This window comes from Oncorhynchus mykiss, chromosome 23, assembly GCF_057628025.1.
Source record: "Oncorhynchus mykiss isolate SJ-2025 chromosome 23, ASM5762802v1, whole genome shotgun sequence".
Classification (NCBI taxonomy): Eukaryota; Metazoa; Chordata; class Actinopteri; order Salmoniformes; family Salmonidae; genus Oncorhynchus; species Oncorhynchus mykiss.
This window is the reverse complement of record NC_143044.1, coordinates 51,411,889-51,426,377: the sequence shown is the minus strand read 5'-3', so window position 1 is coordinate 51,426,377 and position 14,489 is coordinate 51,411,889. Positions and strand designations below refer to the sequence as shown.

The 14,489-nt window shown below is 43.6% G+C and overlaps 1 protein-coding gene across 8 annotated transcripts in view; it reads left to right on the top strand.

The window, feature by feature from the left end:
- Positions 1 to 14,489, top strand: part of LOC110515674 (uncharacterized) — a 252,866-nt gene that overhangs the window by 193,412 nt on the left and 44,965 nt on the right. For all 8 annotated transcript variants that reach the window (XM_090217615.1, XM_090217612.1, XM_090217614.1 and 5 more), the window contains 5 exons: positions 195 to 245; positions 822 to 866; positions 6,145 to 6,171; positions 9,711 to 9,764; positions 11,264 to 11,308. In XM_090217615.1, the coding sequence (XP_090073741.1) occupies positions 195 to 245; positions 822 to 866; positions 6,145 to 6,171; positions 9,711 to 9,764; positions 11,264 to 11,308 (222 nt within the window). The remainder of the gene's footprint in view (positions 1 to 194; positions 246 to 821; positions 867 to 6,144; positions 6,172 to 9,710; positions 9,765 to 11,263; positions 11,309 to 14,489) is intronic.

The window sequence follows — 14,489 nt, the reverse complement described above, 5'->3', positions numbered from 1 at the left end:
CACTCAGGCAGACACACACGCACACACATACACACACACACACACACACACACACACACACACACACACACACACACACACACACACACACACACACACACACACACACACACAAGACCTTTTGAAGTGTGTAAGGCTAGAAGTGTGTTAACGGAGGAGAAAGTTGGCTCTGACTGAGATGTGTGTGTTTGCAGGGTGTCCCCTATGTGGAGGGCAATGGGATGAGCAGTCTGTACAAACTGCAGGTAAGAACTCTGTACTCATCCTCATCAGGTGTCAGGTGTTGCCGACGATGCAACTAGCATCACAGTGCTAGTCAACAGTTGTTGCTCATAGTCTGTTGATTGTTTGTTGAGCATCGGTAGGGTGACCCTCAAAGTAAAGGTTACCACATTCCCCTATATACCGTAGGCTACTGTAGATACCATATCATCAGACACCCTGTCATCAGATACCATGTAATCAGATACCATGTCATCAGATACCCTGTAATCAGATACCATGTCATCAGATACCATGTAATCAGATACCATGTCATCAGATACCCTGTAATCAGATACCATGTCATCAGATACCCTGTAATCAGATACCATGTCATCAGATACCCTGTAATCAGATACCATGTCATCAGATACCCTGTAATCAGATACCATGTCATCAGATACCCGGTAATCAGATACCATATCATCAGATACCATATCATCAGATACCCTGTAATCAGATACCCAGTAATCAGATACCATGTCATCAGATACCATATAATCAGATACCATGTCATCATTGTGTTGAATGTTATGATGATAATACTAGTTTCTCCACAGAGTGGAGGAGCCATCTCAGGACCCCCTGGAGCACCAGGTGCACCAGTAAGTATCTCATCATCTACTGTCTCATCATCCATCCTCCTGCTGTCACATCATCCTGCTGTATCATCCTCCTTCTATCTCATCATCCATCCTCCTTCTGTATCATCATCCTACTGTCTCATCCTCCTTCTGTCTCATCATTCTACTGTATCATCCTCCTTCTGTATCATCCTCCTACTGTCTCATCCTCCTTTTGTCTCATCATCCTACTGTATCATCCTCCTTCTGTATCATCCTCCTACTGTATCATCCTCCTTCTGTCTCATCCTCCTACTGTCTCATCATCCAGCTGTCTCATCATCCATCTGTCCCCTTCTCCAACCGTATCATCCTCCTTCTGTCACATCCTCCTACTATCTCATCCTCCTACTGTCTCATCATCCATCCTCCTACTGTCTCATCATCCTACTGTCTCATCATCCTATTGTCTCATCATCCTACTGTCTCATCATCCTACTGTCTCATCATCCTACTGTCTCATCATCCTACTGACTCATCCTCCTACTGTCTCATCCTCCTTCTGTCTCATCATCCTACTGTCTCATCATCCTGCTGTCTCATCATCCATCCTCCTACTGTCCCATCATCCTTCTGTCTCATCATCCTGCTGTCTCATCATCCTACTGCCTCATCATCCTGCTGTCTCATCATCCTACTGTCTCATCATCCTACTGTCTCATCATCCATCCTCCTTCTGTCTCCTCAATATACTGTCTCATCATCCTACTGCCTCATCATCCATCCTCCTTCTGTCTTATCATCCTACTGTCTCATCATCCTACTGTATCATCCTTCTACTCTCATCATCCATCCTCCTTCTGTCTCAATCCTGCTTTCTCATCATCCTACTGTCTCATCCTCCTTCTGTCTCATCATCCTACTGTCTCATCATCCTGCTATCTCATCATCCATCCTCCTACTGTATCATCATCCTACTGTCTCATCATCCTGCTGTCTCATCATCCTACTGTCTCATCATCCATCCTACTACTGTATCATCATCCTACTGTCTCATCATCCTACTGTCTCATCGTCCTGCTGTCTCATCATCCATCATCCTGTCTCATCATCCTGCTGTCTCATCATCCTGCTGTCTCATCATCCATCCTTCTACTGTATCATCATCCTGCTGTCTCATCATCCATCCTCCTTCTGTCTTATCATCCTACTGTATCATCATCCTACTGTTTCATCCTTCTACATCTCCTTTTGTCTCATCATCCTGCTTTCTCATCATCCTACTGTCTCATCATCCTGCTGTCTCATCATCCTACTCTCTCATCATCCTGCTGTCTCATCAACCTTCCTCCTACTATCTCATCATCCTGCTGTCTCATCATCCTACTGTCTCATCATCCATCCTCCTACTGTCTCATCATCCTTCTGTCTCATCATCCTGCTGTCTCATCATCCATCATCCTACTGTCTCATCATCCTACTGTCTCATCATCCTAATGTCTCATCATCCTACTGTCTCATCATCCTGCTGTCTCATCTTCCATCATTCTACTGTCTCATCATCCATCCTCCTACTGTCTCATCTTCCTGCTGTCTCATCATCCTACTGTCTCATGATCCATCCTCCTACTGTCTCATCATCCTACTGTCTCATCATCCTGCTTTCTCATCATCCTACTGTCTCATCATCCTGCTGTCTCATCATCATACTGTCTCATCATCCATCCTCATACTGTCTCATCATCCTGCTGTCTCATCATCCTATTGTCTCATCATCCATCCTCATACTGTCTCATCATCCTACTGTCACATCATCCTGCTGTCTCATCATCCTGCTGTCTCATCATCCTACTGTCTCATCATCCATCCCCCTACTGTCTCATCATCCTGCTGTCTCATCATCCTACTGTCTCATCATCCATCCTCCTACTGTCTCATCATCCTGCTGTCTCATCATCCTACTGTCTCATCATCCATCCTCCTACTGTCTCATCATCCTACTGTCTCATCATCCTGCTGTCTCATCATCCTACTGTCTCATCATCCATCCTCCTTCTGTCTCATCATCTTACTGTCTCATCACCCTACTGTCTTGTCATCCATCCTCCTACTGTATCATCCTCCTTCTGTCTCATCATCCTACTGTCTCATCATCCTACTGTCTCATCATCCATCATCCTTCTGTTATATCATCCTACTGTCTCATCATCCATCATCCTTCTGTCTCATCATCCTTCTGTCTCATCATCCTACTGTCTCATCATCCATCATCCTACTGTCTCATCATCCACCATCCTACTGTCTCATCATCCATCATCCTACTGTCTCATCATCCTACTGTCTCATCATCCTAATGTCTCATCATCCTACTGTCTCATCATCCTGCTGTCTCATCTTCCATCATTCTACTGTCTCATCATCCATCCTCCTACTGTCTCATCTTCCTGCTGTCTCATCATCCTACTGTCTCATGATCCATCCTCCTACTGTCTCATCATCCTACTGTCTCATCATCCTGCTTTCTCATCATCCTACTGTCTCATCATCCTGCTGTCTCATCATCATACTGTCTCATCATCCATCCTCATACTGTCTCATCATCCTGCTGTCTCATCATCCTATTGTCTCATCATCCATCCTCATACTGTCTCATCATCCTACTGTCACATCATCCTGCTGTCTCATCATCCTGCTGTCTCATCATCCTACTGTCTCATCATCCATCCTCCTACTGTCTCATCATCCTGCTGTCTCATCATCCTACTGTCTCATCATCCATCCTCCTACTGTCTCATCATCCTGCTGTCTCATCATCCTACTGTCTCATCATCCATCCTCCTACTGTCTCATCATCCTACTGTCTCATCATCCTGCTGTCTCATCATCCTACTGTCTCATCATCCATCCTCCTTCTGTCTCATCATCTTACTGTCTCATCACCCTACTGTCTTGTCATCCATCCTCCTACTGTATCATCCTCCTTCTGTCTCATCATCCTACTGTCTCATCATCCTACTGTCTCATCATCCATCATCCTTCTGTTATATCATCCTACTGTCTCATCATCCATCATCCTTCTGTCTCATCATCCTTCTGTCTCATCATCCTACTGTCTCATCATCCATCATCCTACTGTCTCATCATCCACCATCCTACTGTCTCATCATCCATCATCCTACTGTCTCATCATCCTACTGTCTCATCATCCTACTGTCTCATCATCCATCCTCCTACTGTCTCATCATCCGACTGTCTCATCATCCATCATCCTACTGTCTCATCATCCTTCTGTCTCATCATCCTACTGTCTCATCATCCTAATTTGCTGTACTGTACTGTACTGTACTGTCAGGAACCAGACATGTATTCAGATCCTGTGTACTGTACTGTCAGGGTCTGAAACACACAGGCCATACTTTATCATCCTAAGAGTAGCTGTCATCTCCTTCACTGTCTCCAGCCCTCTAGTAAGACTCAGTCATGTTCAGTGAGATCTCACTGGTGGAGAGAAACTGACAGAGAGAGACTGACAGAGAGAGACTGACAGAGAGAGACTGAGAGAGAGAGAGAGACTGACAGAGAGAGACTGACAGAGAGAGACTGACAGAGAGAGAGAGAGAGAGACAGAGAGAGAGAGAGAGACTGACAGAGAGAGACTGACAGAGAGAGACTGACAGAGCGAGAGAGAGAGAGAACACTGTCTGAGCAGTGGCCTGACTCTGTTCTCTCTGCATTGTGCCTCTGTGGCGAGGTGTGGTGACCTGATTTACTTATCAAAGCCACTGAGCTCTGCCCTTATCAGTCTGTCTGTAATCTACCTACAACCCTTGGAGACTTTACCGCTTCCATCGGCAGGGTAGCCTAGTGGTTAGAGCGTTGGACTAGTAACCGGAAGGTTGCATGTTCAAACCCCCGAGCTGACAAGGTACAAATCTGTCGTTCTGCCCCTGAACAGGCAGTTAACCCACTGTTCCTAGGCCGTCATTGAAAATAAGAACTGGCTTGCCTAGTTAAATAAAGGTAAAAAAAAATTTAAAAAAAAAAAAATAACGCACAGACACTCCGCTCATAGGACCTGCAGGGGTCCACAAAGAGAACTCTCTACCCAGGGACCACAGTAGAATCTCTGGGGAGCATTGCTCTGTGCTGTGCTGTCTGTCTGTCTGCATCTAACATGTACAGTACTGCTGGGGATATCATGAAGTGGTTTTGCACTCCCAGAGATCATTTACTGAATGTTAAATATATTACCTGTCAGGTGTTTTAACTGTTTGTAATGTACACTTGTTACATTTATTTTTGTTAAATGTAATGTATTTAATGTCAATTGTAATAGTTTATAATGTCATTTTAGGTCTGAGTTGGACCCTAGGAAGATTAGCTGTCGCCATGGCATCAGCTAACAGGGATCCTAATGAAACATTCAATTCATTCTAGAAGAATTAAGAATTAATTAAAATGATGAGTTAAAATGGAGAAAGCAACAGGCTACAGTAAATTATACAATATGTCCATTTTAGTTTAGTTCCAGTTAGATTTTGCTGTTTGTTTTATGTCTCTGATTGTTTAAATTTTTTGCACGCTGTTACCTTTTATTGACAATAAGTCTGACTTTATTACTATAATTGTACAGCTGCCAGTGTATATGAACAGTACAGTCATTTCCTGTATTAAACCTGACACTTTCCAAAAGTTAAAGTAATTGATGCTAAAAGTCTTAACAACAAAAAAGCCATATCTCTGTTAACCCAGTTAAAAATCTCTGAAAGGGTTTTAGAAGGGCCTCCCAAGTGAAGCAGGGATCTAAGGCACTGGATCACAATGCTTGAGGCGTCACTACAGACCCGGGTTCGATCCCAGGCTGTGTCTCAACCAGCCGTGAAAGGGAGTCCCATAGGATGGCGCACAATTGGCCCAGCGTCGTCCTGGTTACGGGGGGAGGGGGGGCTTTACTTGGCTCATCGCACTCTAGCGACTCCTTGTGGTGGGCCGGGTGCCTGCAGGCTGACTCCGGTCGTCAGTTGAACGGTGTTTCCTCCGACACATCGGTGCAGCTGGCTTCTGGGTTAAGCGGGTGGGTGTTAAGAAGTGCGGTTTGGCGGGTCATGTTTCGGAGGACGCATGACTCGACCTTTGCCTCCTGAGCACGTTGGGGAGTTGCAGCGATGAGACAAAGATCGAAATTGGGGATAAAAAGGGAGTAAAAATAAAATGTCTTAAAAGATTGAACACATTTCTAAAGGGTCTTATGTAAAAGGTCTTCTATATATGACTTTGTAAGTGGAGTGATTGCCTTCCACTGTCTCTTTCTTCTGTATAGGGGCCCAAAGGAGACGAGGGAAGAGTGGTGAGTTGAAATCTTTTCATTCTAGGGAATATATTTTATTGAAAGTGTTTCTCACCTGTTTTCATATGCAGTCCAACAGAACTAGCAAAGGAAATCATTTCAACTACTTTATCTGGGCTTGATTGAGTTTGATTGGCACAATGGAACCAATAGAAGAGTCGCAGAACTGCCAAACCCTCCCGTCCTGCACTGCCGACAGGCTAAAGCAAACGCTGGCTAAAGCAAACGCATTTGAAAGATTTCAAACAGTATTTGAACCCAGGTCGGTTCTCCAAAACCAGTCTCTATGGTTCACTTCAACATAAGTCCCTCCACTCTGGAGCTGGGAACACAAAATAAAATAATGATCACGTCTCCTCTTGCCACAATCAAATGAATGTTCTATATTGTCTGGCCTGTGGGAGACAATGAACCCTCTTTGCTCTCTGTAATGTCTACTGTAACTCCACACACACACATTAAGAGAGAGAGAGAGACACACTCACACTCTCTCTCTCTCTCTCTCTCTCTCTCTCTCTCTCTCACACACATATATACACACACACACACTCTGTCTATCTCTCTCTCACACACATACACACACACACACACTCTGTGTCTCTCTCTTTCTCTCTCTCTCACTCACACACACAAACACACTGTCTCTCTCTCTCTCTCTCACACACACACGCACACACACACATAAACACACACACATAGACTGTTTCGGACACACACACACACACACACACACACACACACCAAGGAATGGAAACAATACAACTCCTCTCTTCTGGTATCAACTTGAATTCTCCATCTCTTTCTCTGTCCTCGTGGGGCCAATTGCATTTTTTATTGTTTTGCTGCGGTGCGATTTCTCACTGGGGATGTTAATTTGACATTTGAATAAATTGTGTGAGCTGCGGTTCCTGGTGCTGCGGCTCGGTCGGTGGAATTGCCCCAATCCGTCTCATGCACACACACACACACACACACACACACACACACACACACACACACACACACACACACACACACACACACACACACACACACACACACACACAGACACAGACACAGACACGTACACACACACAGACACACACACAGACACACACACAGACACACACACACACACACACAGACACACACACACACACACAGACACACACACAGACACGTACACACACACACACACACAGACACACACACACACACACACACACAGACACACACACACACACACAGACACACACACAGAATCACGTACACACACGCACACGCAGACACGCACACACACACACACACACGCACACACACACACACACACACACACACACAGACACACACACACAGACACTAACATGTACACACACACACAGACAATCACAGACACGTACACAGACACACACAGACACACACAGAAACACTCACACACAGAAACACTCACACACAGACACACACAGGATCACTCACACACACACACACACACACCAAATTGCCCCAATCCGTCTCACCACAGCTGATCCCCGGCGGCGATCCCGATCTGTCCCGTTCCACTCTAAGCCACACTATGTTATTCATGACAATCTACATGTGTGATAATTACCTGCCCCATCCATCTATGTCAGAGCAGAGGACAGAGCAGGCCTTGGCCCTACAGTAGTGTGTAATACCATTTCTCCATGGCACATACAGTAGAGCCAGACCAGACCAATAGAAGGGGGAGGAGGGATGTGTATTTCTACTGTAGTAAAGGAGGCAGACCAGACCAATAGAAGGGGGAGGAGGGATGTGTATTTCTACTGTAGTAAAGGAGACCGACCAGACCAATAGAAGGGGAGAAGAGATGTGTATTTATACTGTAGTAAAGGAGACAGACCAGACCAATAGAAGGGGGAGGAGGGATGTGTATTTCTACTGTAGTAAAGGAGACCGACCAGACCAATAGAAGGGGAGAAGGGATGTGTATTTATACTGTAGTAAAGGAGACAGACCAGACCAATAGAAGGGGGAGGAGGGATGTGTATTTCTACTGTAGTAAAGGAGACAGACCAGACCAATAGAAGGGGGAGGAGGGATGTGTATTTATACTGTAGTAAAGGAGGCAGACCAGACCAATAGAAGGGGGAGGAGGGATGTGTATTTATACTGTAGTAAAGGAGACAGACCAGACCAATAGAAGGGGAGAAGGGATGTGAATTTCTACTGTAGTAAAGGAGGCAGATCAGACCAATAGAAGGGGGAGGAGGGATGTGTATTTCTACTGTAGTAAAGGAGACAGACCAGACCAATAGAAGGGGGAGGAGGAATGTGTATTTCTACTGTAGTAAAGGAGACAGACCAGACCAATAGAAGGGGAGAAGGGATGTGAATTTATACCGTAGTAAAGGAGACAGACAAGACCAATAGAAGGGGAGAAGGGATGTGTATTTATACTGTAGTAAAGGAGGCAGACCAGACCAATAGAAGGGGGAGGAGGGATGTGTATTTCTACTGTAGTAAAGGAGACCGACCAGACCAATAGAAGGGGAGAAGGGATGTGTATTTATACTGTAGTAAAGGAGACAGACCAGACCAATAGAAGGGGGAGGAGGGATGTGTATTTATACTGTAGTAAAGGAGACAGACCAGACCAATAGAAGGGGGAGGAGGGATGTGTATTTCTACTGTAGTAAAGGAGACAGACCAGACCAATAGAAGGGGGAGGAGGGATGTGTATTTATACTGTAGTAAAGGAGGCAGACCAGACCAATAGAAGGGGGAGGAGGGATGTGTATTTCTACTGTAGTAAAGGAGACCGACCAGACCAATAGAAGGGGAGAAGGGATGTGTATTTATACTGTAGTAAAGGAGACAGACCAGACCAATAGAAGGGGGAGGAGGGATGTGTATTTATACTGTAGTAAAGGAGACAGACCAGACCAATAGAAGGGGAGAAGGGATGTGAATTTCTACTGTAGTAAAGGAGACAGACCAGACCAATAGAAGGGGAGAAGGGATGTGCATTTCTACTGTAGTAAAGGAGAAAGACCCAAATAAGCTGCTGACTGCCTGCAATGAGAGATAAATCTGCAGTCTTATAGATAGTTCTATCTTGAAGTAAAAACGTATCACAATCAGTCTACTGTTTTGAAAGGTGATCTCCTATACCAACATACCTTGTTCTCCATCCTTCACACCATACTCCATCTCTCTCTCATCTCTCCATCTCTCTCTCTCTCTCTCTCTATCTTTATCCTTCTCTCTCTCTCTCTCTCTCTATATCTTTCTTTCTTTCTCTCTCTCTCTCTCTCTCTCTCTCTCTCTCTCTCTCTCTCTCTCTCTCTCCCTCTCTCTCTCACTCACTCACTCACTCACTCAATCACTCACTCTCTCACTCACTCACTCACTCACTCAATCACTCTCTCACTCAATCACTCTCTCACTCACTCACTCATTCACTCATTCACTCACTCACTCACTCACTCACTCAATCACTCAATCACTCTCTCACTCACTCACTCAATCACTCACTCACTCACACTGTCCTAGACTAACTACTCTGTGTTATGTTCCAGGGAGATCCCGGATCCATTGGTTTACCAGGACTAGAAGGACTACCTGGAGCCAAGGTAAGTCACATACAGCCCCCCTGTAGCCTTTATACAGTACTGAGCCAAGCCGAGCCGAGCCAAGCCGAGCTGAGACGGCGCTTGCGGACCATCCTCATCCTGCATGACCTCACCAGATTACATATAGGAAATAGGAAATATGAGGGGGGTGTGAGGGGGTGTGGTATATGGCCATTATACCACGTCTAAGGGCTGTTCTGGATACAGCCGTTAGCCGTGGTACGTTGGCCGTATACCACAAATCTCCAAGGTGCCTTATTGCTATTATAAACTGGTTACCAACGTAACTAGAGCAGTGGGGAAAGGGTAATAACTAGCAGGACACTACCGTCAGTAACATACTGTAACATACTGATGTAGATGACCTTGGAATGGGGGTTACAGCTCTATGTGTCTGTGTAACATCCCTCACACCTCTAGGTCTTAATCTAGATGTCAAGGCTAGAGCGCGCGTCTGTCCTTCCTTCAGGGAGCTGTCGTCAAAGAGTTATGGCGATATCGTTCAGACACATACACACCTCATATTACAGACAAATGGCCAAGTGCTCAACACTGCTGCTTTTATTTGACACTAAAGGTTAAGGAGAGTTTGTTTCTGATAGATCCACAGCAACACTTCAACAAGAGGTTATGTCTGTCTGAATACAAGTGTATGGACTAGAATAGAATAGTCTCAGAATGGGCTTTGAAAGACAAGTCCTGAGAGATGCATAAACATAACCATGATGCTTCTCTATGGAGCTTCTCTGTCTGTCTCTGTTCTTGTTTCAAACCTCATGGTGATTTGTTTTTTTCATTATATAGTTGTATAAAAGGCTGTATGTTGCTGTAGGTTTGAGTTGTATAAAAGGCTGTATGTTGCTGTAGGTTTGAGTTGTATAAAAGGCTGTATGTTGCTGTAGGTTTGAGTTGTATAAAAGGCTGTATGTTGCTGTAGGTTTGAGTTGTATAAAAGGCTGTATGTTGCTGTAGGTTTGAGTTGTATAAAAGGCTGTATGTTGCTGTAGGTTTGAGTTGTATAAAAGGCTGTATGTTGCTGTAGGTTTGAGTTGTATAAAAGGCTGTATGTTGCTGTAGGTTTGAGTTGTATAAAAGGCTGTATGTTGCTGTAGGTTTGAGTTGTATAAAAGGCTGTATGTTGCTGTAGGTTTGAGTTGTATAAAAGGCTGTATGTTGCTGTAGGTTTGAGTTGTATAAAAGGCTGTATGTTGCTGTAGGTTTGAGTTGTATAAAAGGCTGTATGTTGCTGTAGGTTTGAGTTGTATAAAAGGCTGTATGTTGCTGTAGGTTTGAGTTGTATAAAAGGCTGTATGTTGCTGTAGGTTTGAGTTGTATAAAAGGCTGTATGTTGCTGTAGGTTTGAGTTGTATAAAAGGCTGTATGTTGCTGTAGGTTTGAGTTGTATAAAAGGCTGTATGTTGCTGTAGGTTTGAGTTGTATAAAAGGCTGTATGTTGCTATAGGTTTGAGTTGTAAACAAGGCTGTATTTTGTCCTGTAGGGTGATCTGGGGATGCCTGGAGCCCCTGGAATACCTGGGCCTTCAGTAAGTAGTACTTTTAATGATCTGCACATCCTCCATTTGTTTGCGCTCTTTCGCTGCACTTGATGCTGGCTACAGAAAACATCATGGCTGTCTGAGGAAATGATAACATGTCATGGACATTGACTTCCCAAATCTATAAGAAATGACACAGACAGAACACAGTGATACTATAGTAGTATCCCCAGTGAACAACGCTTCATATGAACAGATGTAATACTATACCCAGTGAACAGTCCTTCAGATGTAATACTATACCCAGTGAACAGTCCTTCAGATGTAACACTATACCCAGTGAACAATCCTTCAGATGTAATACTATACCCAGTGAACAGTCCCTCAGATGTAATACTATACCCAGTTAACAGTCCTTCAGATGTAATACTATACCCAGTGAACAGTCCTTCAGATGTAATACTATACCCAGTGAACAGTCCCTCAGATGTAATACTATACCCAGTGAACAGTCCTTCAGATGTAATACTATACCCAGTGAACAACGCTTCATATGAAGAGATGTAATACTATACCCAGTGAACAGTCCTTCAGATGTAATACTATACCCAGTGAACAGTCCTTCAGATGTAATACTATACCCAGTGAACAGTCCTTCAGATGTAATACTATACCCAGTGAACAGTCCTTCAGATGTAATACTATACCCAGTGAACAGTCCTTCAGATGTAATACTATACCCAGTGAACAGTCCCTCAGATGTAATACTATACCCAGTGAACAGTCCCTCAGATGTAATACTATACCCAGTGAACAGTCCCTCAGATGTAATACTATACCCAGTGAACAACGCTTCATATGAAGAGATGTAATACTATACCCAGTGAACAGTCCCTCAGATGTAATACTATACCCAGTGAACAGTCCTTCAGATGTAATACTATACCCAGTGAACAGTCCTTCAGATGTAACACTATACCCAGTGAACAGTCCTTCAGATGTAATACTATACCCAGTGAACAGTCCTTCAGATGTAATACTATACCCAGTGAACAGTCCTTCAGATGTAATACTATACCCAGTGAACAGTCCCTCAGATGTAATACTATACCCAGTGAACAGTCCTTCAGATGTAATACTATACCCAGTGAACAGTCCCTCAGATGTAATACTATACCCAGTGAACAGTCCTTCAGATGAAATACTATACCCAGTGAACAGTCCTTCAGATGTAATACTATACCCAGTGAACAGTCCCTCAGATGTAATACTATACCCAGTGAACAGTCCTTCAGATGAAATACTATACCCAGTGAACAGTCCCTCAGATGTAATACTATACCCAGTGAACAGTCCCTCAGATGTAATACTATACCCAGTGAACAGTCCCTCAGATGTAATACTATACCCAGTGAACAGTCCCTCAGATGTAATACTATACCCAGTGAACAACGCTTCATATGAAGAGATGTAATACTATACCCAGTGAACAGTCCCTCAGATGTAATACTATACCCAGTGAACAACGCTTCATATGAAGAGATGTAATACTATACCCAGTGAACAGTCCCTCAGATGTAATACTATACCCAGTGAACAACGCTTCAAATGAACAGATGTAATACTATACCCAGTGACCAGTCCTTCAGATGTAATACTATACCCAGTGAACAGTCCTTCAGATGTAATACTATACCCAGTGAACAGTCCTTCAGATGTAACACTATACCCAGTGAACAATCCTTCAGATGTAATACTATACCCAGTGAACAGTCCCTCAGATGTAATACTATACCCAGTTAACAGTCCTTCAGATGTAATACTATACCCAGTGAACAGTCCTTCAGATGTAATACTATACCCAGTGAACAGTCCCTCAGATGTAATACTATACCCAGTGAACAGTCCTTCAGATGTAATACTATACCCAGTGAACAACGCTTCATATGAAGAGATGTAATACTATACCCAGTGAACAGTCCTTCAGATGTAATACTATACCCAGTGAACAGTCCTTCAGATGTAATACTATACCCAGTGAACAGTCCTTCAGATGTAATACTATACCCAGTGAACAGTCCTTCAGATGTAATACTATACCCAGTGAACAGTCCTTCAGATGTAATACTATACCCAGTGAACAGTCCCTCAGATGTAATACTATACCCAGTGAACAGTCCCTCAGATGTAATACTATACCCAGTGAACAGTCCCTCAGATGTAATACTATACCCAGTGAACAACGCTTCATATGAAGAGATGTAATACTATACCCAGTGAACAGTCCCTCAGATGTAATACTATACCCAGTGAACAGTCCTTCAGATGTAATACTATACCCAGTGAACAGTCCTTCAGATGTAACACTATACCCAGTGAACAGTCCTTCAGATGTAATACTATACCCAGTGAACAGTCCTTCAGATGTAATACTATACCCAGTGAACAGTCCTTCAGATGTAATACTATACCCAGTGAACAGTCCCTCAGATGTAATACTATACCCAGTGAACAGTCCTTCAGATGTAATACTATACCCAGTGAACAGTCCCTCAGATGTAATACTATACCCAGTGAACAGTCCTTCAGATGAAATACTATACCCAGTGAACAGTCCTTCAGATGTAATACTATACCCAGTGAACAGTCCCTCAGATGTAATACTATACCCAGTGAACAGTCTTTCAGATGAAATACTATACCCAGTGAACAGTCCCTCAGATGTAATACTATACCCAGTGAACAGTCCCTCAGATGTAATACTATACCCAGTGAACAGTCCCTCAGATGTAATACTATACCCAGTGAACAGTCCCTCAGATGTAATACTATACCCAGTGAACAACGCTTCATATGAAGAGATGTAATACTATACCCAGTGAACAGTCCCTCAGATGTAATACTATACCCAGTGAACAACGCTTCATATGAAGAGATGTAATACTTTACCCAGTGAACAGTCCCTCAGATGTAATACTATACCCAGTGAACAACGCTTCAAATGAACAGATGTAATACTATACCCAGTGAACAGTCCTTCAGATGTAATACTATACCCAGTGACCAGTCCTTCAGATGTAATACTATACCCAGTGAACAGTCCTTCAGATGTAATACTATACCCAGTGACCAGTCCTTCAGATGTAATACTATACCCAGTGAACAGTCCCTCAGATGTAATACTATACCCAGTGAACAGTCCCTCAGATGTAATACTATACCCAGTGAA